The following is a 26,299-nucleotide window of genomic DNA, read 5'->3' on the forward strand; positions in this document are numbered from 1 at the left end:
CATGTAAGTCATTTGTGATCACCAACGTTTTCATTATTAACTCTGATGGATTACAATTACATTTACTTTGTAATTAAGTAATGCTGTGATTAATGCCTGTTACACCCCAACACTAACCGTACAGCATCCCCACCTTCCTCCTCAGCAGGCCTTCCTCCTCATGCCTCCTGCAGACGCCCTCCTTTTAATGGACAAGCTCACACTTGAAGTTACAAACTCAATTCAATTTGACTTGGAGTCCCCACTCTGTGGCTCCCTAAAGGGGGGTCACTGGCACTGGGTCAGAAAGGCCTGGCCGTTGATCCTTGGCTCGTACCCTAGGGATGGAACTGGGTCCAGGTTGGTCAGATTGTTCTGTGAGATTAGCGTGGACCCAGAAAGACATGGACATCTCAGGCAGCAGAGCAAATGAATATTGAGAGAACGGAGAGGAGGGTCCTGGCATCTGAAGAGGGAGCGAGCAGGAGGCAGCTCTTGAAAAGCCAACCCTCTGCTCGTGGGAGGACCACAGTGCATATCGGGAACAGAAAGAGACGATAAATACAGTAACCACAACTGCTCTGAGAAATGGAATTAAGCTTTTTTAAATTTATTTATTTAAACTGAGAATAACTAATCGAGGTTAACCTATTATCCATCCATCCAACATCTTAACCGCCTGTCCTCTAAAGGGTCGTGGGAGCACTGGAGCCTATCCCAGCCGTCAGGAGGGGTACCCCCTGGACAGTCGCCAGTCCATCGCAGGACATTTAACACATTATTTTGACAGCTATTCTGACTCGATTCATTCAAAATGGCAAGTGGAGGAAAAGTGGAATCTTTAATGACAAGAGCAGTGTTACAGAAAGACTGCAGGAGATAATGCGTGAGTGTTTTCCCCAAGAAGACTTACTGACCTGAGAGGCTGGGCAACTTTACAGTCCAACAAAACTAAAGTACAAAGTTAGACCTAACAGGTGAGGGAGGGGCTGAGTCTGAAAGAGGAGGCAGGAGCATCACATGGAGGGAAGAGTTGATATGAGACTTGAACATCACTGAAGAAATGGAAAAACAGCAGCAGATGAAGTTGTACTCTTAATTACAACTTCTTCTCAAGTGGAAAATGTGTGCAACCAACCGTTTGTGTTACTGAAGCAGCTCCTACTCGTCCCAGCACTCGATAGAAACGCTCACTGTGTAGCTGATATAATATAAATATAGCAAACATTTGTCCCACGTTTGGATGGAAACTTATAAACTTTAATCATCTGGTGATCACTGTGGTGTCACATCTGGTGCTGCAGTGACAATCTGTGGCAGCAGACAGTGTGTGTGCTCGTGGTGATGAAGGTGCACGTCAGTGTAGACAAATGGAAAACAACTGCTCAGTTGTTTGTGCTTCATCACGTTCCACTTCATGTGCTCATATCTTTACACAGTGTGTCTCTGTCATTCAGCTGTGTGATAATCCCACTGGAAACCACGTCTATTTTTACCACCTCTCTCTCTCTAACCCTGACACGAACCCTCCTCTCAGAGTTTTTTGTGGCGCCACAGACGCAACAGCAGAAAGGAACAGCACTGATCTCGGTGCTGAGGCTCAGGTCAGAGTTAAACTGTTTCTTTAGTCTTTACTCACCTTTGTGGACATTTCTTTGTTCTTTAGGGGTTAAAAGTGGTCACACGTCACTGCTACAGAATCATTTAATGACTGGTTTCTGCCTCATTATAATGAAGTGTTTCATTGTGTATTTGTTGGTAAGTTTACTGGCATGTTTACATACTGATTATACAGAACACTTAAAGTGTTTTTCTAAGATTAACCTCACTGAAAAGGACTTCATTTGTAAAGCACATTATGGCTCTTATCTTTACATTTTTGTCATTTTTTGCATGAAAGTGCTAAAAAAATGAATTAACCTAAAATGTATTTTTTTAATTCCTTGAAATATTATTGAATTCCATTATTTCTCATAATTTGCTATGTCATCTTTGCTTTACACCTTAAATGACAAAAGCTATATATAATTAGCATTAACAAATCACAGCCCGGCCATTATTAGCAGTGTACATTCTTTTTGTTAATCAATTCCTAATATAAAACTCACTATTGGTGTTTAAATGGAGGCAAGATGATGGTAAACAGAGTAGGAACTAGACATTTGAAAGGCAAAGGGAATATTAAGTGAACTATGTTTGTGGAAAATAGTGTCACTTGTAATTAAAAAGTTAGTTTGTTCTTGGGTAGTTGATATTTCTCTCTTTTCCTGAAATTGTACAAATCAGTCAGTTTAATAAGTAACCATTATTTAACGATCATATTTACTTCGATTGGAATATGTTTAGTGTACTATTAGTACTTTTACTTAAGAATCGAAATACTTCTTTCCTCATTGATCATCAACTTCTTTTTGTTTCCTGTTCTGCAGGAGATTCAGCTGTGTATATATATAAAAAACAGGATCTCCAGCTGTTCACGATGGACTTTTGGCTTTAGTTCATGAACCAACATTACAAATAACAGCAACACAAAGGAAAACATGCAAACAGAAAACGAAACAAACAAACTGGAGTGAGAATAATTTGATGAGAAAGATGTTGAAATGATGAGAGATCACTTGGAAGACAAATCTTACACATACCATCATTTGTCAAGCTCCAACCGTTCCTCATGACGACTGGAGAGAATGACGAGACGGGGGGGGTGGGATGCGTCATCCTTGGAGAAGGAGAAACAGGCGACGGAAACCAGAAGCCTTCTCCTTCTTTCACCACACTCAGCACCATTGCCATCCAGGCCGGCCAGTCACAGATTGTCGTCTCCGTCCTCCAGGTACGTACTTTAAGACCTTTTCACCTAAACTGACACTGTTCCATTCACTGCTGCTAAAACCCAGTGGATCCAGGACGGAGGGAAGAAGGTTCAACTTAACGTATACCGTCCTGTGATGTCTGCCGTCATGTTCTGATGTAATTCAAAAGACTCAATTGTTGGTTAACTTTCTTTTAAATCATCATCTTCTAATACCTTGTGCTGTAGTTATTAGCTGTAGGACAGGACTTGATTCTCCACGAAGACCAGTGAGAGAAATGTTTGAAGAGGTATTACTAGTGGAGCAGAGGCCAGCCTGGACGTGATGCAATAGCTTCAGCACAAAGTCTGTGAGGAAAATCCATTAGTATGCTGTGAATTTGTATATTCTCCCCGTGCCTGTGTGGGTTTCCTCCTAGTAGGTGACTCTAAATCGCCTATAGGTGCTCTGTCAGTGTGAATGTCACTCCTGTGATAGACTGGCGAGCTGTCCAGGCCGTACCCCACCTCTCACACGCTCTCAGAGCCATTTAGGATACGGGTCAGTCTCTATTCTGTCCATGTGCTGTTTCCTGTTTTAGTACAAACTATTTACTGATCTGGGTCCAATGGGAAGTGTCAAGCAGCTGACACCTGTCTGTGTCCTGAAGGCCACTGGATTTCAAACGTACCTGTGCTACATATTGTATATAATAGTTTTAGTAAGTACAGCATTTCAGTGAGCCGGTGTTTTCCCAGTGTGTGACTGTGGTCCCAGGTCATGTGTCCTTGCCAGTCGACATACCACAGATACTGTATCAGAGACACATGCAGCTCCTTGTGACCTGAACTAGCCACCAGAACAAACTCAGAACAGATTATTTTCAGTCAAACTAATGAAGAGTCATTGTTAGCTATTATTGATACTAGTTTCCTCCTCATCACTTTGCATCTGGTATTTTAATATGAAGGCTAACTAAGTCATTGAATGGGGAACATTAGTTCCATTATTAGGATGTCTCATTAGGACAAAAACAGAGGAGTTAGAAACAGTTTGTCCCTTTTTGAATAGTGACTGTTGTTTTGTCCACGTGTCTGTGTGCACAGAGTGGATCTCTGCTCCACCTCCAGCTTGTTCAGGTCCATCCAGGCCTTTGTGAGATTGGACTGAGCAAAGATGAAAACCAGATGCTGATCCAGGAACAGCAGCAGCTGATAGAGAAACTCAAGGTGAACACAAACGTTTGCTGCAGTTCTCAGAAACAGACAAGTGAAGTCAAATTTCAGTGCTCCAGAAAATTTCCTGACATATTAAGTTTGCACTTTTTAACAAGGACTTGGAAATGAACTGGGATTTGGAAACATGATCAGAACCATTTTAGATCCACAAGAAAAAAACTGGAAATGTGCTTGATCTCCTGTCGACTTGAACTGGGTAAAACTTTCCCAGTGACTGTGCTTTAATCCCAACCTGAACATTCTCATTTACACTCCTGTTGTTTTAGAAACATGAGCGGGAAGTTCTGGCTGTGGTGGAAAACAGGCAAGAGTCAGAGCGGAGGAAGAAGAAGAACAAGGAAATCAAGAAAGGGGAAGACGTGGACGAGGCCATGGTGGCGTCTCTGAGCGAGGGATGGTCACTGCTCCTTCACTTGTTGGAGAGACGACAGGAAGTCCTGATGCTGGCTTCAGACTTTTTCCAAAAAGCACAGGAGGTAGGAGGCCTCAAGACGTATGGAAAACTGGGCTGTCACCTCACAGCCTGTGGTTTAAAGTGTAAGGGACTAAAAAAATACGGACATGTTTGTACTTACAGGTACTTCAATGTACTGTTGGTACTGTGGAGTGAAACATGGGGAAAAAGAACAAAATAATCCTCCTATTCTGGAGGATTTTTGTAAACACAGGAAACAAACAGTGTGTTTTACAGCGGGATCCTTTTAATGATAGCACATTCACACGGCACTGTATCTTTTATTATGGTGCGGCGTCACTGATTTTTCCAGTGATTTCAAACAGTAAAGTGTGACGCAGGAAAAACAATCTTAATCTCAGTTTGTACTGCACAGACGTTGACGTCGTTACAGGTTAAAAGAGAATTCACAGTTTTAGTCAGATGCTAAAATGAACAGTGAAACAGGTTTTGCTCGATGGTTCACACTGACATTAAAATATCTTCCCGCTGCTTTCAGTTAATGTTGTGTATAAACAGGAGGAATTATTACTATGAGCTAGTGTAACTTAGCTGACAGGCTGAATGCTATGTGTGTCATTACTACAGGTGTAATGAGGAGCTGAATGATATTTGTTCATTTAACTCTTTTTTTTTTTATACCTCCACTGACATTTTTAGTCTATCTAAGATATTTGCTGCACGTAATTCACAATTACATGAAACTAAAGGCACTAAAATACACAGGTTAGATAACTGCAGCAGAAAATAGTCATCAAATGTATTTGATCACACTTTAGCGGCACACTCCAACTATAACTGGTTACTGATCACTGGAAAAAACAACAGTTAAGTCTATAGAACACTAAGAACATTTAAAAACTGTCACATTGACACCAATTCATTTCTTTATCCATAGAGCAGATCATATTTCAGTCAGTCCACAGTGTCTGTTCACAGCATGTTGGTCTCACGAGAGCCAGGCTGCAGTATCTGAAGAGAGATAATGAGTCTAATAGCTTTTCTAAACCAGGGGTAGAACAAGGCGTAGATCACAGGGTTCAGACAGGGGTTAATAGACATTAGAGTAAACATAATTGTTTCAGGTAATGCACTATCAAAGCTATCTATTATAAAAGAGCCACTGTATAATGGACAAAAACATAATAGGAACACCACTACAACAATACCAAGAGTCCTGGCTGCTTTCAACTCTGATTTCTTGTTCAGTACAGTCCCTGAATGATGGAGTGTGGTGGCTGCAACATGAGAGCGCATGGCACGAGCCTGAGACACTGCTGTCAGAAACACTCTCACATACAGGAGTAGGATGACTGTAACTGGAAGAACAAATGACAAAACAATGTCAATAGTTCCAGAAATGTAATCGGTGACAATCACACACTCTCCGTAGCAGGACTTATATCTGCCTGGTTGAGTCAGATCATCCTTTAAAAACAGACTGTTGTAGAGAAGAGAACTGATCCAACACACATAAACACACATTTTAACTCTTCTCACAGTGACTCTGGTGGAGTAATGCAGAGGGTCACAGATAGCCACATAGCGGTCGACTGATATCAGCACCATGTCTCCTATTGAAGCAGAGATAATGAAGCAGCTCACATAATTATACAGAGAACACACAAGGTCACCAAGAAACCAACAGGCTATTTGTCTGAGGACTCCTATCGGTGTCACCACGAGGCCCACAAGTAAGTCAGAGACAGCCAGAGAGAGGAGGAGGAGGTTGGTGGGTGTGTGGAGCTGCCTGCAGGGAGACAAAGACATGTAATGTGATATCAGACATTCATGCAAAGTGATATGGTTTAGATGTGGGAACTCATTCATGGTTGAATGATGTTGTTCACTCGTTATATTTTCTTCTAAATCTGTTTGGACACAGAAATAATCATTTGTAAACTCTGGTGAGAAGTTTATCTCTGCCTGAAGTGTGTCACTGCGATGATGACGAGCAGGTTGAGAGCCACAGTGAGCACAGAAATAAAAAACAGCAAATGCAGGAGGACGACTTTAAACTGACGGTGCATTGGTTTCCTGCAGGACTCGTTGAGGAGCTGTGGAAAGCAGAGCACTGCTTTGTCCTTGACCTCCATCACCTGAGGAAGGAGGAGGAGAAGCTGCAGCCCTGACAGCTTCTGACTAAAACTCTGTCCGACAACTGATGATATTAGTTTGTGCCATGATCTCCTCCCCCCACAGTTCAGGGGTGTTGCCTGGCGCTGACGTCCTGTCTCTTGTTGGTTGCATCACATCGTAATCATCACTTTTTCTTTTCTCTCCTTCCATTGTCCTCTCTTCCCTTTTACCCACAGTTCTGATGTAATTCCATGTTGCTTACTGCACAGCTAACACTCGGTTCCCCCAGGTCACTACAGTTTGTATTTAGACAGTGACAGAGTTTTTTGATTTTGCTTTTGTACACCACCGTAATCTGGATTTAGAATAAAACTATCAAGATGAGATCAAAGTGTAGAAACTTTTAGCTTCATTTTAAGAGGTTCTCACTAAAACCCGCCACTTTAAGCATTTCAAGTACCTCAGTGTTCAGGGGAGTGTTTGGAAAAAGTGAAAATATTACTATCATTTTTAACACTTGGATGAAAATGCAGTCAATGACTGCATGAAGTGTGGAGCCTATGAACATCCCCACATTATTAGTTTCCTGCCTGGAGATGATTTTACCAGCCCTTCGCTGGAGCCACCTTCACCTGCTGCTTGTGGGTTTCTCTACTTTCAGTTTTGTCTTGAGTGACAAGCTGCTCAGTGAGGTTTACATCGGGTGACTGAAGAACATTTCATTTCTGTGCTTTCAAAAAGTCTCAAGTAGCTTTCTGTGGTAAATTTCATTATCCATCTGCGTCCTTCGAGGTTTGTACCATTTGGCTAAATGTGAGCAGAGAGTGGAGTCGGATAAAGTGGGACGATAAGTCTGTCTACAACAACAACAGCTACTACTATACGAGCAGCTGAGTGTTGTTGAAGACTACGGGCCTCACCCGCTGCTTTAAGCCTGTGCTCCCTAACCTACTGCTCAGCTTGTTTTTCAATCAGCTTCTGATTGGCTAAAAACACCTGATCCAGGTAATCAGCAGTGGGTGGGACAGGGAGAGTTGGGGGCAGACAGGGGCCATGAGGACCAGGGTTGGGGACTTGCTATAAACCATCAGTCCAAGGAATGGGATTCCCAAACATGGGAGGCTTCTTCAGATGTTCTTGGATGTTACCATTGGTTTGCACCTCATTGGAATCGCTGTATTTACATTTCAGTCTAATGAAGTCCTGCTATGGTCGAGGGCTACAAGGGCTTGTGCAGACTCACCTTCATTCCAACTCTCTGTCCCGCTTTCTTTAGTTGTTTGTCTTGTGGACCACATAGAAGAGCCTTTGGGAAACACTAATATGTCCAGAATTCTGTTGCCATTGATCTGACATACACAAACCGTGGTAGCAAATCTGTAGCATCGTAGTAGAGTGAAATAACTCTACTACTCTATACTTTTTAGCATTGCTATTGTCAAAACATAGTATATGTTTAAAATTGACTGTACTCACTGTTGAGTTTCATGTTTATCTGAGAAATAGCACACCATGTTTCTCTCTCTGCAGTTTGGTGTCAGTATTAACAGAGCTGAGAATCTACAGATCAAACCGGACGATGAGAAACAGGTCACATACAACTCCATGAGTAGAGGTAACTGTTATAATTTAGACTGAACTGCACTTATTTTAAGTGTTGAGTTGAAACTAAAACTTTACTAGTTCACCAGACAAACTAAGTTGGAGCTGGTTTTAAACTGATTTGAACACTAACTAGTTTAAATTAGTTTACAGCCCAAGGCTGTGTGTGTTTAACCTGGTGACCTTAAATTAACTGGTTTAACTGCCCATCCAAGGATCAAACCTCCAGCAACACTTTACAGAGAGTAGAACCAGTTTTCGGCTTCATGAAATCAATCGATCTTGTAGTAAAGTTGTTTTACAATCTCCAAGTGTTGCTGGAGATTTGGTCCTTTTAGGCTGTTTTCTCTCATCCATGCACTTTGGCAGTAGGTGAAGCCATTCCAAAAACTGTCCATTACAACATTGAGACTGGTCTGGTTTGGTTTAATTGGTGTACTCCACCAGTTGAATTTAAAAGTTGATTTAACCTGATTTAAACACATTAAAATGTTTAATTTATTAAAGGTCAAACATTTCTTTGTTGTTGGTGGTTTCATTTCTAGGTTTGGGGGTTAAGTAGAAACTGGTTTAGTCTCTTTGGTTGGTGGTTGTGAACTGCAGCAACATTGTCACTGTATGTTTGTGTTTTTGATGCAGACCTTCTGGGAAAGTCACTGCACGTTTTAACCAGCAGCAGTGTTCTGCTGCAGAAACTCAGGCAGCTGCAGAGGACAGAGGTTCTCCTCAAGAGAGGAAGAGCACTGCAGCAGGAGGAGGAGGTGAAAGTGCCTCAGCTCTACAACATCTAACAGCTGTGGCCCACACGTCCACCTTTTTCACTTTACTGAGGATGTTTCATTGTCGACCATCAAGCTGATGAATTCACTATTTTTACTTCTCATTTTGCTTTTCTGCAGAGTTCCCACTGCAGCAGGGGGATGGTGTTGAAGTTGGAGGAGATGGTGGAGATGCTGCAGGATCGGAGAAGGAAGGTGGACCGGACCATCAGGCTCCAGCTCCAACAAGTGAAGGACAACATCATGAACTGCAAGAAAGAGGAAGAGTCCAGACAGGCCAGCAGTTTACCATTTGAATTAGAATGTGTCTTACAAAGACGACACAGAGCTGACAAAAGTCCAGTCCATTCAAGACCTGCTACAGCATTAAATAATGACACAGACACACAGCACGGCAGCTACACATTACTAATCCACGTTGTTGGACAGAGGTTTACCTGAAAGTAGAGCTTACTGTGGGATTGTTCCGCTCTGATACATGATCAGAAGCAACAAACAACAATAATATGAATGTGGTCAAATGTCAGTATAAGAATCCACATCCTGGAGGCTCACAGTGTGTTTACAGCTGTGGACTCACCAGACACGCCTGATGCATCAAATGTAAAATACTGTCGCTGATGCATATTATAGCAGTGAGAGCCTGATCTGTCAGCATCCGTCTAGTGTTCCGGATATAAATATCAGTCCTGCTGCAGTTACACTCTGCTCTCTGACGACTGGATATAAAAATATTCTGTCTGATGAAACATGGACGACAGCTGAACTCAGGGAGACTCATTAAAGTCACCATAATAAAATCCATCTTTCGAACCTTCCTATAAAACGTTGTAACTCAAAACTCTCTGTCCAACACAGAAGTGCGGTCCTGATGAGATCCTGGACCAGATCCAGCAGTGTGAATCCACATCAGCACCGAAAACAGCAGAGAACCTGCAGTCAGATTCCAGAACAGAAGAAACCACAGTCTGGCAGTTTGGATCCAGATCAGAGAACACTGGACTTCTAGATTCTGCGTCCAGATCAGATTCTAAAGAGCTTCAACCTAAAGGTTCTTCATCAAAGGAGACCAGAGACCTTCAGTCTGGTCTAAGGTCAGTTCTGAAGCCTGGATTTGTGTTGAAAGAAAAAATCAACCTGCAGCCTGGATCCAAATCAGAAGATAACAGAGACCTCCAGTCTGGTTCCAAGTTTGATCTCAAGCCAGGATCAAGATCAGAAGTAAGTGGGAGGTTTGAGAACAAAGTCTTCCACCAGTCAACAGACTGCTTCGCATTCAGTTTTCTGGTCTAGGACCTACTAGTATCCGGACCTGAGTTCCTCCTTTTGACTTTAACACAGCAGGTCACTGACGGTCTCTGTGCTGCTCTGTGTTTTCTCTGAATGTCCGTGGTTCATAACCTACTACTATAATGTCAGAGGAGAGAACTTCACAGAAGAAGAAGCTTCTTCTTTTTCGTGATCCAGAGATATTTAATCAGTGGAGGAAACTGTTTTACTGACGAGGAGCTAAGCTGATAATGACTCAGTGAACATTTGTGCATCTTAAACATTATCTTTTCATTTTGAATCATTGATGGATGCTATTTCCGTTTTCTGAGTTAACATTTCTTTCATAGTTGTAGTTAAATTCACACTGGTGTGGTGTCTCACTCAGGCTGGAGAGGTCGGTTTGTCTGAACTGAGCCGGGACCAGGATGAGACCAAAGATGTTCCCAGGTAGGAAAATACTAAAATGCTGAACCGTGTTCAGCATCTTCACGGTTACATGTCTCCGCCTGAGCCTGAATCATTTCAGTGCATGAACATCTAACATTTCTTAACTCAGCTGCATGATTTCTTTCTTCTTCTGCAGCAGGCAGCAGGTAGGACCGCAGAGCATGCTGGGAAACAAGACTGAAAATAGAGAAGACCACGCCCACCAAACATTCCTGACCAATCGGAGACAGCAGCTGCTGTTGTCTTGTGAACAGCTCCTGGACAAGGTACCACTGGGTTTTTATCAGTACAGTCTTCATGTCGCTGTTGAAGCTGCAGTTACGTCCAGGTTTTTTACAAACTGGTAAATCAGTGTGAGAAATACCAGCTGATCCCTACTGTTCAGGAGCCACCCAATATAAATTATATACTGGTTTCAAAATCCAGTGATCACTTCTTGATAAAAACAGGTTAACATGACTGTGATAAACTGAACTGACAAGATCCTGTAGAGTGAAGACATATCACTCTGTTGGATTTTCTGGAACTACAAAAACAGTCTGTCATTGGTTATGACCGAGTGGATCATCTTCCCTCAGACAAACAGTCTTTGTCTTAGTCCAGACTGAGTCCAGAGACAGTTTCACCAGCAGGTTCCTCACAGAAGTAACGTGGATTAGTGGAGCTGAAACCACGTTTGTCATGTCAAGCAGTAAATGCAGCGTCAGCTCTGGAGAAACATCTTCAACATATACTCTCTTCTTCGTTGAGTACTTTTAAGTAGGTTTGGGAGTATGTACTTAGCACTAGTGGTACTTGTACTTTGCCTTGTAGTCAAATCGTTGCAGTTTTACTTGAGTATACACTTTATGTACTTCTACCGCCTCTGGTTAAGTTTGAGAGTCAGGAAATGATTGTAAATCAAAAAACATCCTATAAAGAGCGGAAACATGACTGTGTTTGTGTTGCAGGTGTGGAGCTGGGTGCAGCAGGGCAGCAGCGTATTGTCCAACTGCTCTGAGGCCAGACTGCAGCTCTGTGAAGCTGAAGACTCTCTGAACACACACCTGCAGCTGCACACACAGGCTGAGGTGCACAAACAAGGCTTTTACTACTTTTAATTCTGATCACGTGTTTTCTGATTCTGATCAAACTTTCCCCATCAAATCAGTGGTAAATTCTTTATTGTTCGTCGTTACTATAACGTGTCTGTGGGACGGGACGAGCCTCAGGACCAAGCTACGAGGACATTTGAAGATGATGATGATGATGATCACTGTCACAGCTGGTTTGTTTTGTAACACACCGTTCTATTGATGAAGTTCTGTGTAGTTTAAGTGTGTCGAGCTGCTTTGTGTCCTTTTCCCTGAACATAATGTTAGTGACTCGGTTATGTTGTGTGGCTAGACATGAAAATTCCAGTCTCTCCTTCCTAACCCACGCTGTTTGTGTTTGTCTTCAGTCTGCAGGTCTCGATGCAGAGAACCTCAGACGAGTCCTGGATCAGATCACAGCTCTGCACACAGATTCAACCAGCAGAGACAGTGGCCACCCGCCCAGTGAACCCAGCAGACAACTGTCTCCTCTGAAGGCCCTGACAGAGCAGCTAAAGAAAGGCAGCATTGGCAAACAGACCAGAACCAGTACCACTTCCAGTTCACTTGAAGCTGACTCATCTTTTACATTTAGTCCTGAACTCACTGGTCGAGTTGATCTGGTCCTGAAGGAGCTGCAGAGTCTGAACAGGAAGCTTAACTCAAACCTGCAGCTGCTACAACTCTATGTCACTTTCCTGAGGGCGGCACAGCAGGTTAGAGTCTCTTTGGGTCAACGGGGCACAGACACAGCACTGGGTCAGTGTGAAATGATGGTAATTCAGTTCCATGCAGCAGCTTTGAGCTGTAAGGAACTCACAGCCTCTGGGAGATGCTGTTTACAGGAGTAAAATTAACCTTTCGGTTCATGAGAACTCCAGCTTCCACAGCACGTGCTGCACGGAGCCTAACTGTGCTGTTAGCTGAAGGTATTTCTGTTCTCCAGGTGGAGGAGGAGGTGGAAGAACTGAAGGAGATGTGCAGGAGGAGGCCAGAGGAAGAGCAGGAGAGTCCATCCAGTTGTAGTCATGTCAGGTCACCACAGAAGAAGAAGCAGGTCGATGCCTGCTGGCAGGAAACGCTGCAGAGGTGTCACACTGCCCAGGAAATGGGACACGACTGTGTCCACACTGTTACCACGGTAACCAGACCAGCACAAATCAGGAGTTCAGATTCGTTAATTTAGTGACATAAGAGCAGGATGATGTTTGAGATTTGATGAGGAGACGTGAGGTTTAACAGATCATGACACAAGATGAAACTAGATTAGATTAGATATTATATTATATTTGATAACATACTACCTGTTTCCTTTATTAGTTTCCTTATTCTAACATGAGATGAGGTAAAATGACCTAAACTAATTTAACATGACGTGAGAGGATGTGACATGAACTGGAATCACATCCAGTGACACGAGATGAGATTAGAGTTCACGAGACCAGAACAGTTCAAAAGGAGAAGGAAGCATCAGTTTCACTGACGACGCTCTGTATGAAGTCTGGTATGTATCGTGTGTTTGTGGGTCAGGTGTCAGGATCGGGGTTAAACCTGCAGGCTTTGCTGTGGGCGGTGCAGCAGATGCTGGAGCGGCTCAGTAAAACCGAACAGGAAGTGAATGAACTGCAGACTCAGCAGCTACAGGAGGACATGAGGTTCTACAGGAAGTACCACGACAGACTGCTGAAGGTACTCACTACACTGACGTTTAATATGGGAAAGGTTTTATCCACAGTAGAACAAACTGAGAACTGAGTAGGTACCACTGTACAGTACTATGAAGTGTAGTGTAAACGAAATACTCAAAGTACAGGTACAGCATATATCCTTAACTGGGTTCTACTACTGGACTGCTATACGTATGTTTTCAGAGCCAGCAAGACCTGAAGTCTGTTTCTGAGCTACTTGACTCGTGTACTTCGATGGATCTGGGTTTAGATTTGCAGACGTCCAGGCTGCAGGAGCACTTCATCCAGGCCAGACCACATTTGATTGTGAGTGCTTTGACTTTTGGACCATTGCAGTGTTTGGACGGTGGGATGGTTATTTAAGAACTTTGACCTCACGTGGACCACAAGGACTACTGGTAGTGGTTCTAGACCAGTGGAACCCCGGGGGGCTACTGTGATTGTTGGGGAACCACTGTTGTGACATTTTGAACTGATCTTGTGTGTTGTCTGTGAAGATTCTTCCGGGTCTGGGTCATAGTTATTCTGCTGGATGTAAGGTGAAGACCTTAAAGCAGGTCCAGTTGTAGCTGAACAGTGTTTTGTGTGTGTGTGTGTGTTTTTAGGACATTTCTTCCTCTTTTTCAGAAACTAGATGCTGAAGTCGAGTACACAGTGAGGAGCTGGGAGAGTCTGAGAGGAGTCCAGGAAAGGCTGGAGGTGAAGGAGGAGGAAGTGTTGTCCTGTGTTGAGCTGCTGAAGCTCCAGAAGAGAGTGAAAGACAAAATCCAGCAGAGCGAATCAATCCTGAACCGGACCAGCAGCTTCCACCTCACAGCCAAAAAGGTCAGTGGAACAGAGGAGTTCCTGGTAGTTCTCAGTATGTGCTACAGAAACTGTCCCCTGTGGGACGTCTTCATCATGAACAAGTCATTAAGACGGTGTCAGAAAACATCTGACCGTGAAATGTTCCACAGAACTTGTGTTGCAGAACAGAGAACTGGCCATGACCAGGAGGAGATGCAGTGTATTTGTAGTGTGGCTCTAAGTTTTTCTATTTTCATGTCTCCGGCTGAAGTGACATTTGGTTGAGGACCTGTTGCTTAAAACAGAAGATAAATAAAATATATAAGTTATTAACACAAATTCTTACAAAGCCGTCACTGTGAACTTCCAGCTGTTCCAGCTTAACGCCACTTCATAGAAAAGTCACTGCTGTCATCACTTCATTGTTGTTCTCTGTGTGTCCAGCTGGAGGCGCTGCTCCAGTCAGACCCTGCGAGCAACTCAACTGGTTCCACTGGTTTATGTGGATCAACTGAGGCTGAGCTGAGGCGACACAGAGACGACCGGCAGCAGATCCAGAGTCTGTTTGAAACAGCTTCAACACTGAAGACAGAAATCTGCACCGCCGTCAAGCACAGCGTACGAATACACACAGTACACACAGCTCTGTTAAATCAAGTCCAACAGTAAAGCTCCACGTGCCAGGATTAATAATGTGATACTGTCAGACACAGCACGAGTACTTTAATCCAATGCTCTGGTTGCAGTACCTTCCAGTACTTTAATCCTGTGCTCTGGTTGCAGTACCTTCCAGTACTTTAATCCTGTGCTCTGGTTGCAGTACCTCGCAGTACTTTTACTGAGGTTAACAGTGGGCATCCTTCCTCCTCTTCTTTTAGGGTTGCACATGTTTCCGTGTGCAGCAGCTGGAGACTCGTCTCCTCGATCTGGACTCTCTCTGTTCCTCATGGCTCCGTGAAGCAGCTCGACGTGAGGAGAAACTCCACAGACAGCTGCTGACCGACGCGTTGAACGATGACATCAGCCAGGTGAGCTCATCTTTCGTAACCTCTACCTGTGTGCAGTGATGGTTCCAGCTGATCTGGAGCCTGTGCCACAGATCAAAGATCCAGGTCATCAGCTGGTTCATGTGAGAAAGGAGGAGGCATTAAAAGCATGAGTGACGCTGAAAGATGACAGACAGCGAGTTGACGTCGAGACGTTTCATAACACATCTGGTTTTGTGGTGGAGGCTGCAGGTCAGGTAACCGTGGACACAGCTCGGGTGGATCAGAGGGTGGGGCTCGTTCGGATGACGAACCCTTGTAGCCAGTGGCTTTTTCATCAGTTACATTTGGCCTTAGTGTTATTTTTGGTAGGTTTCCTTTTATTTGGCTTTGTTACTTTATTTTGGATAAAATATCACCTGGATGACTAAATGTAAATGTAAAGGTCTGTAATCCTCCACTAAGAGAAAGACACAGGATCCATCAGCTGAGGTGTCTGGTTTACTCGACCGTCTTTTAATTAAGATCCAATTAGTAATTCATTTAAGATAAATGATGTTAATTGATGGCACACCGAGCGACTCCATTTCAGTTGGACGACACCGATCTGAAGCAGCTGCTCTCAGTTTGATCAGAGTCTAAATATAACTGAAGTCACACAGAACACATTTTGGCTTTATTCAAGTCCCTAAAGTCCCAGAGCAGGATCCACTCTCTCTGGTAAACTGGACCTCACTGTCTCATAACAAGTGCTGTGGACTGTTCCCATGGAAACGTTGTGTTGTCATGGTGACAGTATAACATCTTGTAATCAAACAGAATCTGAGTAGAATATATGAAATGTAGTAAATATGTAGGAAATGTTGGTTTTTCCTTTACGTATACTGTGTGTAGTACCCTGGGAGTATTTTGTGATATTTGTACCACTATAGAGTTCTATGTTGAGGTTCTTTATTTGGTACATAGAACATTCTTACAGGTGATCGTTCTGGGTACTTCATGGTTACTTCATGGTACTTTAATGTAGTTTGTGTTACTTTGAGCTAAACATCCTGGTAGTTCTCCTCCATGTGACCTTTATTATTTTACTTTTGTACCTCAGTGTTCACAGTCCAAACTCTTCAGCTTCTAACTTCTGCTTCTCCGTCTGTTGAACTAACGAATACACAGATTCTGTGTCTCAGCTGTCTTCAGCTGACAGATCGGTCATCTGACACTGCTGTTCCTCCCTTCAGAGGCAGAAATGTCCCACTGGTCTGGACCCCCCGATCTAAAAATAATCTTATCAAGTCTCTGTGTACATGCGGATACATCTTCACCAAGCTGACCATAATGCAGTCAACAGTCAAAAAGGAAAATATGTACTGTGCAAAAAGAACCATTTAACCACGCTAGCAGCATATATACCAGCATCATGTTGGATAACCATGATCCATATTATCTAAAGGTCCCCAGAAGATGGACCCTACTGACTTTGGTGATTCAAGTATTTCTATAACACCACTGACAGTTTAATGCTTTTTGCTGTTGACTTCCCTACCTGAACTCCCTCATCCTGATCTACGATCCCTCACCTCTAAAGATCCCAGGTTAAACTTTCAGCTTAGTGGTTCTACGATGGTGGAACGATCTACCACCTCAGTTTTCAAAGACCTGCTGAAAACAGAACTCTTCCACAACTTTCTTCTTTCTTGTTTGTTCTTTCTCGTTGACTTAGATATTGTGCCTTGTATCTCTCGTGTGTGTTTGATAAATGACTAAATGTAAATTAGCAATTATTTACATTTAATTAATTAACAACATTAAAACCAAACATAATGGAATCCCCAAAGTCAGTAGGATTTATCATCTGGAGACCACGAACATCTGTACTTAGTAGTATGTCAATTCAGTCTGGACCAAAGTGGTGGATCAAGCACCCAACATTATTGTACATGAAGTGATGACACTTCCATGACTAACATAGTTCAACTTAGTTGGTTAAACCAAAAAAAAAATGAACAAATAAAGCAGAGGTCAAGAAATAAATACTAAAGTTTGCTCTGATCACACCAAATATCGAACCATGAAACAGTTCCACTTTTATTCATTTGATATATATTTGAACTGATCTGTTACTGTTTCTATGAAAAGCTTCCATGGACACGTCCATAGAGACGTATTTGCCGTGGGATGTGTGATGTTTAAACATTGTCTTCTTAATGCACAACCAGCTGATGAAGTCAGGTGACTGATTTTCCAGTGTATTGTTGTTCAGCTTCGTGACTCCTTTAAGGAGCTGAAGAAGCGTTTCAGCAATACGAAGTTTAACTACCTGAAAAGAAACGACAGAACCAGGAACATGAAGGCCATCAGAAACCAGCTTCAGCAGGTGGAGACGTACAAGGAGAAGCTGCAGGTATGTTGTTTGTACGTATGATGTGATGCGGATACAGCACAGCAGGTATTTCATTTAAGAGCAACAGGAAAGTCAAGGTAACCCAGGTTTGAGTGGCCTGTAGTGTCATTGTTAAAATGTTAGTCACATATCCACAGAGTCCTTAGTTCAATTCAGGCTGGAACACTGAGACAATAATACAGAGACATTGTCTGCTACAAAGACTGTTGCATTATGGGTTGTTTCAGGCTTAACATTACCGTGCCAGTGAATGTTTTCACGCACTCTAAAACCCTTTTAGGTGATGACAAAATCTGGGGAAGTTAAGTTGAACCAACATAATAAATGCAGATTTGGAAGTTGGCTGCTCAAAAACATTAAGTTGCTACAATTAGTTTACAATTAGAAGAATGTACTTAATTACTACAATAAAAGCACATGCTTTTAAAGTTAACAGTCAGTTAAATAATATCATGTAATATCAACAATTGAAACTTTATTAATTCCCTGAGCTGAGCTGCTTTTTCGAGTACAGGGTTCAGTGTCTCATCCAGAACTCCACCACTCCTGGAGTTCATACCACTACACAGCAGTTGTGTCTTTCAAAAACACAACTGGAAAATAAGTGGTAAACATGAATATTAATATAATATCAAAAGTCCAGGTTTAATATAACCACATTATCAGATGTGAAAAATGTGCCGCATTCTGCCTCCAGCTCCTCTAACAAAGTCTGAATTAATTTTATGTTAACAAGTGACTGGATTTAAAATCAGGAGTTACTCACTGTTAGGTTGGTTAAAATGTAACAGCTTTAAAAACAATAAGTTTGAAACAAACAGCTGTCAGTTTATCTGAACAAATCAAGTTCTAAGAATTTCTATCTTGTGAACATGCTTTTAGTAACGTAGTGGTAACAGCTCACCTTTTAGAGGGCACTGTTTAACCCGGGTATTCCCAACGAGGAAACTCATTAATGATGAGTGAAACTTAACACGTCCCTGCTCTGTCTGATCCCACAGGTGCTCAGGAAACGTCTGCAGGCTGTGATGTCCCGGCTGGGGTCAGATGTCAAGGACAGGAGCGCAGCCCGGCAAACGGAGGACGCTGTCAACGAGCTGCAGAGACAGATGGGCGAGTTTGAGCGAAGTGTCAGCGAATACCAAAAAACACTAGACATGACCTGTAGGCTCCAGAAAGCCATGGAGGAGGTGATGAGTCCATTAGATTACTGAGTTGTGTTGTTGTTGAGGTTGGTTACTGGTACAATACTGGTTTACTGTGGACACACGGATTTGGTCAAAATGTTTTCAGAATGTAAATATTTACTGTCTTTGCCCAGTTTTATATGATAGTTAATGAATTGGAATAATAGGATAATAATATCTGTTAATATACTAATTAGTGTTCTAGTTCGTTCCAGCTCACAAATCCAAGATTAATCAAATGATGTAGTCTCAGATGATATGGTTATATTGAGGAGATAAAGAAGAAGAGCTGAAGAGTATGTACACAAACACTACAGGGTACTACATGCTCCATTTATGTTTGATTTACATGTATGTTGTGTTGCATTAACAGTATCAGTTCTGGTGTGAAGAGGCGAGTGCAACCATCGCTCGAGTTGGGAAGTTTTCGCTGGAGTGTCGCAGCACAGAGGCCGTCTCTGTTCTTTCCAGGCAGTTTGAGAAGTTCGTCTGGCCAACGGTTCCTCAGCAGGAAGAGAGGATCAGTCAGATGACCGAGCTGGCTGTCACGCTGCATGGTCAGTAACATCACAGCGGGACAATGATGAACCGCCTCTCTGGTTCTGAAGAGGCAGATTTTAGATTATATGTTTGACAACTTTGTTTGCCTTTTCCTGTGAATTAGCTCATGGCCCCTCAAAACAAAACAGTCCTTACATGTGTCAATGATTTAGGGGAAGAGGATGGGCGGCGGTATGTAGAGAAGACGGTCAGTAAACACTCACAGATGGTGGAGTCCATTAGAAAGCTGAGTGATGGACTGATGGAGCTGGAGGCAAAACTGAAGGTAACACATGCATTTGTTTCCATGTTTCATGATTCTGCAGCACTGAATCAAAGTGGAGTCAGTGTTGTGTTGGTCTAGATTCTGGACTCCAGGGCCCGTATTCGCAAACCTTCTTGGAAAACTCTCAGAGCTCCTAACATAGCCTAAAAAGACCCAGCTGAGAGTCTTGGTCTAAGAGGCATTTAGGAAACTTCACAGAGCGAGCTTTAACCTGGGAAAGAACAAAAACCCTTATCTCAGTGAGGGGGTGTGGTTGATCAAATATATACTGTAACGAGTGAAATGGCTGCTTGGAAAACTCTTGGTTCTGTTCATTTGTAGGTTCCGTTTGCACATTACAGACTCAGTATGTTGGGTTTGGACTGGTTGGTGTCGACTGGTGTCAGTAGATGTGGCTAAGAGTTCCTGTAGCAGCTAGTGGCCCCGTCAGTGTTCATGTTAAATTAATGTTCATTTAGATCATATTGATTTCATGTGGGGGATGAGGTCTTTGTTCCCTGAGTCATTGCTAAAACGATGATTATTCACTGGACAGTGAGAACAAGAGGCTTACTCTGAAGTTAACACATGTTTAATTATTAAAACAACTCGATGTAATTTAACTTACCAATGTGCTGTTGTAGTAGCAGACTGATTAACATGTAGTCCACACTGATCTTCATCTTCTGATGCTGTGATGATGCAGTTTGTGTCTCATCAGTTCCCTATCCGAGCAGACGTCGGAGAAGTATGCACTTTGTGGTCTGAACGTCCAGAGAAATAAATGAGGAACACATACTTTGCGTCATTTCTGTCTTTTCTGGGATTTAGTCTGAACTTTAAGGAGAAATTCTTAGAAAATGTCATAATAGTATAATTTAATTTGGCTAACTAAGAATTAGCTGGAGAGTTGAAGAGCAGCAACATCCCAAGAAGGGAAAGGAACATCAACTCCTGCAGCCAACTGGGTGACAGAACAATATGTTGTATGTTTGTAAGGTGTGGATAATCATACAAAAATGTACAATATTTTATATTTGTAATTTACACATTGTTAGACACTGATACACATACACGGGCAATTAACCTTAATGAGTTCATTCTATTTATTTCACTGTGGTGTTTTCAGATGGAGAGTCTCAAACAGCAGCAGCATGAAATAAAGGAAGAGAGCCCAATGGAGCAGAGGACAGAGGAAGAGACACAAGAGAAAGATGAAGACAAAGAAAAGAAGACAAAGGGAAACCGAAAGATGAAAAAGAAGGAGCAGATGGATAACCGCAGCACACAGGAGTCAGCTGACGTGGTAAAAATGATCACACAGACATTCAATAAGAAGAGTTAATGTTGTCAGGTGTCTAAACATAAAATAAAAACAATCATCTTCAATAAAAATAAAACTGAATGTGTTCCAGTACGAGCTAAAAGAGACGGGACACACCCCTGAACTGACCAGCGAGCAGGAAGGGAGAGAGGTTCTCATGAAGACGCAGACTGCAGCCAATAAGAAGCCTCAGCTAAGAAAGAGCCCCAGTCAGGAGCCAGACTCAGAGAGAAGGTACACTGAGGGAGGCCAGGTGCTGATATTCCTGTTAGATTTAATTTGGGATCATCTATTGTTCTTGGACTACTTGTTCCTTTTTGTCAAATAAAACTAATACACGGAGGAAAACTGTGGAAAATGAGATGAATTGTTTTGCCTTGTCGTTTCTATTGTGTATTAAAATCCCGACTGTATGAGTAACAGGTTTTTATGTCGTTGCTCCTTCAGCGAGAGGTTAACCTCCTCCTACTTCTCCACCCACACCTTCATTCTCTCCTGCACCCCAGTGGAGGCTCACCGACAGGCCCATGCCATCCAGGCCACTCTCCCATATTCTAGGACTGGGTCATCACTTACTGACATCCGTAGGAAGGAAAGACAAGAAACAGGACAGCAGGTGATCTCCTGGAGTTCAAACATGAACCACTCAAAGAGCAAAGAGTGGCTCAAGACCTACCTCCCAGACACACACTGCTTCAAAAACACGGTTTCAATATTCATTTCTATGCAGATGATACACCACTGTATGTTCCTCTTAAAGCCAGTGACTATAAATATAAGATAAGCTGTCTGCCCACATTCCCCCAGCTTTGGAGCTTCCTGCATCAGCATCTCAGGCTAAATTTGTAGTGTCTTTTAAACCACTTCTTCTTCTTCTTCTGGTTGTCTGTGATGAATATTGTTTTTGACCTCTAACAAACTGTAATACTCCTTCCTTTGTAACCAGAATGTATCAGCAGGAGGCCTGATGGAGTTGGAGCTCCAGCAGCAAGAAGCGATGACAGAGGATTCTTTGTCCACTGATGATTATGAGTGTGTGTCACCTGATGACATTTCCCTGCCTCCCCTGGCAGAGACACCAGAATCCATCATGGTCCAATCAGATATTGAGGACGGCTTCTGTTTTAGTTGCCACAGTGTCCACATTAGTCAGTACAGCCACCACTACCCCACTCAGCCAGAGCATCATGGGAGCAGTACTGCTACTGCTCAACAACAGACAGAATCCAGCCAGACAGATGGTGGTCTAACTCCTCCCACCAGCCTTCACAGCAGCACCAGGTTTGTCAAACACAAAGTCATGACACAACTTTCCTATGTGTTACAGTCCTCAGAACCAGCAGAGACTACGCACATCACTAGCAAGCTGCAGTAAGGAGCAAGATATTCAAGATGTTCCGCACCAAACTGGGACATTAGTTATTTACTGAATCGTTTTAACCATATGAGGAAAAACTGGTTAAAACAATGTAGGTTGACAGAGGCTTCTATTCTACAGCTACATCTTCCATCCCAAATACAACTCTACACCAAACCTGTTCAAGAGCAACAATATTCTATCACAACTAGTCACAAGTGAGAAAGTGGCAGCCTCTTGGTCTGACCTGGATTTTGTTCCTGTGGTGTGTGTTACAGGTTCAGATCAGAGTCCAGTTCATTCGTCCAGTGTCCTCTGACAGGTTCTGCTCCTGTTCCAAACATGTTCACCAGCACTCTGTGCGGCAACCTGAGGACTGAAGAGACCATCACATCTGACTTCCCTCAGAGTGATGACCTGCCCATGGGTAATGCTGAAATGAGTTTCACTTCTGGATCTAACCTAGTCCACAGGAGCAACACCACAGATAGACTTAACGATGTTCCTGTGAAGAGAAGCTCCTTGCAAAGTGAGCACAACAGTCAAAATAAACAGCCTCGGAGAAATAGCCACGGTGAAAACACCCAAAATGTCACATACATACATGGTATCTTGCCAAAAACTGATCCCCTGCTCCAAGCTGCAGACCTCATTCCAAGCCCCACCCTTCCCCAAATCCTCAGTCCAAATCTTGATCTTAACAAGGGCAAGACCTATTCACAACACACAGGTTTCCTGCTGAACACCAGAACTGACAATTATCAAGACAGTTTGACAGAATGTTTTAGTGACACAGGAAGTGGCCTCAATCAGGCCATAAATTCCCAAATAATAAAGGAAACTTTCTCAGGCTATAGCAGCAGTTCACCCCAAGCAAGCTTCTTACCCCAGAGTGAGACCTCGCCACAAATTGATACAGCCGCATCATTGAAGGATACGTCCAGTAGCTTTACGGCAACCACCACTGGCACCCAACAAGGTGTTTACTCTTTGTCCTCCTCTTCAGAAGGCCATTGTACCTTGGAACAGCCTGGCAGCAAAGAAAACCTTTTCTCCACTGGTGCTGGAGATCTGCCTGATGTCCATGTTCCCATTCTTCTAGAGCCAAACGACATCAGCAACATCAAAATATCCAGTAGCACCACCATCAACAGTAATAGATTCATCAATAACCAGAGCTACCAGACAGTCTACTCCCTCCACGAGTCTCTGACGTCCACATCTACCCAGCAGTGTGTGCATGACTCTGGCAGCAGGCCTGCTGCACCTCCTCAGCCTGAGGCACAGATGCAGGCTTTGGCTCAGCAAGCTAACCTGCATGCTCACCCTCACCACCACCCATCCTCTCCACCTCATATACTAACTCCAGACAGAGACCCAGACATTTGTCAGCCTATGGCCATCCGTGAGGAGATCAGGCTTACTCCTCAGATCCAAGGGCCCCCCCTTCCCGCTCCTCCTTCACCTCTTCCGAGGGCACAGACAGAGTCTCTTCCCCAGGGAAAAGCCTCTACATATGTCCCTACCTGCTTCACCAGGCCCCTGTCTAGAGCTACGGTCATGGAGGGCTCTCCAGTGACACTAGAGGTGGAGGTGACAGGAGAATCCAAGCCCACGCTCACCTGGTGGGTAGCATACAACCAGCTCCACAATAACACACAAGCTTTAGATTATTAACGACACGTCTCACCTCAAAGACCTGTATGTTTGAATCTGGATCCTATGTACATACTGATTAAACCACAATAATACAGTAGTTTGGAGAAAATGTTTTTATCTTTTGTTGGTTTCAAATGAAATAGAATTGTCAAATATCAATGTTTAGGCTTGAATTCAGTCTTGAAGTGAACTTGGTGACTTTAAATTAGTGCTTGTAAAAAAACATTTTCTCTGATCAACTGTGTCAGCATATAACAATAACTGAAGCTGAAGTGATCTTTTAATGTGTGTGCTAATTTTATATTGCCATTTGCTAGTAGGATTTTTACTTCGGCAATTAGTTAACATAAACCTGCTGGTGTGTTCCTGTGAATACAAACCAGCACTGCTGCATGAACACTTTCACATTTCCACATCATAAATCCTTCCTTCAGCTGTCTGGTTACATAGTCAGGGATCCTACACCACAGGCTGGTGTAGGAGCTGTAGCTCCTCTGGCTCAGAGTTGGGCTGTGTGCTATCTGACCTCCTGTCGTCATGGTTACTCCAGGTTTAAAGATGGAGAGGTGTCAGCCACCAGCCTGGGCCGAGTGCTGGCCTGCGAAGATGAGAAACACTTCCTGTTTATCCCAGAGGCGTCGGACTCAGATGGTGGGTTGTACAAGGTCAGAGCTGCCAACTATCAGAACTCTCAGCTGGTCGCCAGCAGCAGCAGTGATAAGTGGTCGATGGCTGAAGTGTTGGACACCATCAGTGTGGACTGGCAGACCTGGTTTGGTACACTCTGTGTTCTCCTGTGGCTGCTTTACCTGATTGTGCTCTAATCACCTTTTTCCACTGCAGGAACTTAACAAGCTGTAACCTGGATCTCCATCACCAGACTGGGTAAAGAACAGTTGGGATGGAGGATGGGTACGTGTGACTTTACGAGTCATAAACACTGTTCAGTTCAGCGTATGTCGGCATCGATAAAGTCTGTTGAAAGTGGAAATGTGGTGGCATTTTGCTGCCACACAATCTGTATAAATGGTACAAACGTACCACTGCAAAGGGCCATAGTTCACCCAGCAATATGCTGGTACAAGAAATAGTAAAGTGTCACACACCGGCCGGCTCGACGACTGCGTCAAAGGGAGCAGCAGTTTGGTTTGATGACACCATCAGGGTATTCTCCTGGTCGACTCTCTAAGGAACACTACAGCGAGTAAGTGTTTGGTGGCAGCAGAAGAGTTGCTTGTTGTAGTGGTGCTTAGAGAGCCTCCTGTTTCTCCTTCAGTGTCTTATCACATGAACACATTGTTCACCAGAAACCAGATCGGTGACCCTAAGTATTAACATGTCGAACATGAAAACAAGAAGTTCTGCTGGCTTTGTGACACATCTGTCCCAATAAAGGGTGAATTTAGAAAGAAAGCAAGCCTTTATTTATCATGTGTCACAATGAAATTTGTCCTCTGCATTTAAGTGCAGAGCAGTGAGCATCCGCATACAGCGCCTGGGGAGCTAGCGGGGCGTCTTGCTCAAGGACACACCTGGTGTCTGTGACAGGGTTTGAACCCCGAACTTTCTGCATCTAAGGCCAATAATCTACCCATCATCGGCCACCAGGCCGTGTTATTATTATTATAATTTAATAGCAATATGGCAGGTTCTGTTTAAAAAGGGCTTTAACGTGTTTCATGATGACATTTTTAAGTAACAGTGATTATAGATATTAAGTACATTTGACTTTTGTGTTTGCAGAAATGATTGATTCCTTTTAATCTAACACAGCTTGTATTTAGAGATGAAAGAAGAAAAGATCTCTTCAGGGTTGTAAGTGTGTTGATTTTGAATTTGTAGAGAGAAGTTTGGGTTTTTCTCCCCAGTAATAATCATTGTCACTGATAGATTGAATATGGAATCCTAATAACTGGCAATATTAATAGCAGGTGTTAATAAAAGATGTAATAGTAGATTTTTATCTGCTCTCTTAATGACAGTTCACCAGAGAAGTATTGAAATGAAAACATGCATTTCAACAGTTGTTGAAAGTTTGTGCTGTGGACATTGTAAAGTAAAATGAATGGTTTTGTCAGTGTTTGGATGAACAGTTTCCAGTATCTACCCCAAACATCCCCAACTGTGGTGACATATTAAAGCAAAACCCCAAATAAAGGTGTCGGTCAGCGCAGCACGTGAAGTCGTTATGCATTAGCAATGATTCCACAGGTGATGGAACAGCAAAGGATATTTCCTCATTTGGCAATTTGATTATGATGGTGGAGATTTTCAGATGATTCACTTTATTTTTATTACCATAAAACATCTAAATATCTTAAACTACTTGAGTAGTTAATAGCACCTTTTTAAGTGAGCAAAAGCATCGGAACACATGTTTCTTGTTACCCAGGT

At 43.0% G+C, this 26,299-nt stretch overlaps 1 protein-coding gene across 1 annotated transcript; it reads left to right on the forward strand.

Moving 5' to 3' along the window:
* Positions 1–1,531: 1,531 nt before the first annotated feature.
* On the forward strand, positions 1,532–26,291 carry ccdc141 (coiled-coil domain containing 141). Its single transcript, XM_026376580.1, has 28 exons — positions 1,532–1,583; positions 2,409–2,812; positions 3,878–4,000; positions 4,276–4,485; positions 8,073–8,157; positions 8,784–8,905; positions 9,044–9,199; positions 9,782–10,144; positions 10,581–10,642; positions 10,779–10,908; positions 11,593–11,712; positions 12,084–12,431; positions 12,662–12,856; positions 13,246–13,404; positions 13,587–13,709; positions 14,031–14,228; positions 14,634–14,807; positions 15,068–15,217; positions 17,433–17,573; positions 18,575–18,763; positions 19,134–19,317; positions 19,474–19,586; positions 20,695–20,871; positions 20,981–21,123; positions 21,337–21,505; positions 21,836–22,170; positions 22,525–23,871; positions 24,456–26,291. Exons 2-28 carry the CDS (start codon positions 2,651–2,653, stop codon positions 24,727–24,729), a joined length of 5,952 nt encoding a protein of 1,983 aa, XP_026232365.1. The 5' UTR covers positions 1,532–1,583; positions 2,409–2,650; the 3' UTR covers positions 24,730–26,291.
* Positions 26,292–26,299: the final 8 nt, after the last annotated feature.

This window comes from Anabas testudineus, chromosome 21, assembly GCF_900324465.2.
Source record: "Anabas testudineus chromosome 21, fAnaTes1.2, whole genome shotgun sequence".
In the NCBI taxonomy this organism is placed as follows: Eukaryota; Metazoa; Chordata; class Actinopteri; order Anabantiformes; family Anabantidae; genus Anabas; species Anabas testudineus.

Excerpts from the sequence above, each read along its gene's own strand:
- ccdc141 (XM_026376580.1), top strand. The coding sequence starts at position 2,651 with ATGACGACTGGAGAGAATGACGAGACGGGGGGGGTGGGATGCGTCATC. Across the intron at positions 10,909-11,592 it reads GTGAACAGCTCCTGGACAAG|GTGTGGAGCTGGGTGCAGCA; the intron begins GTACCACTGGGT and ends TTTGTGTTGCAG. Across the intron at positions 19,318-19,473 it reads GCTGGCTGTCACGCTGCATG|GGGAAGAGGATGGGCGGCGG; the intron begins GTCAGTAACATC and ends TCAATGATTTAG.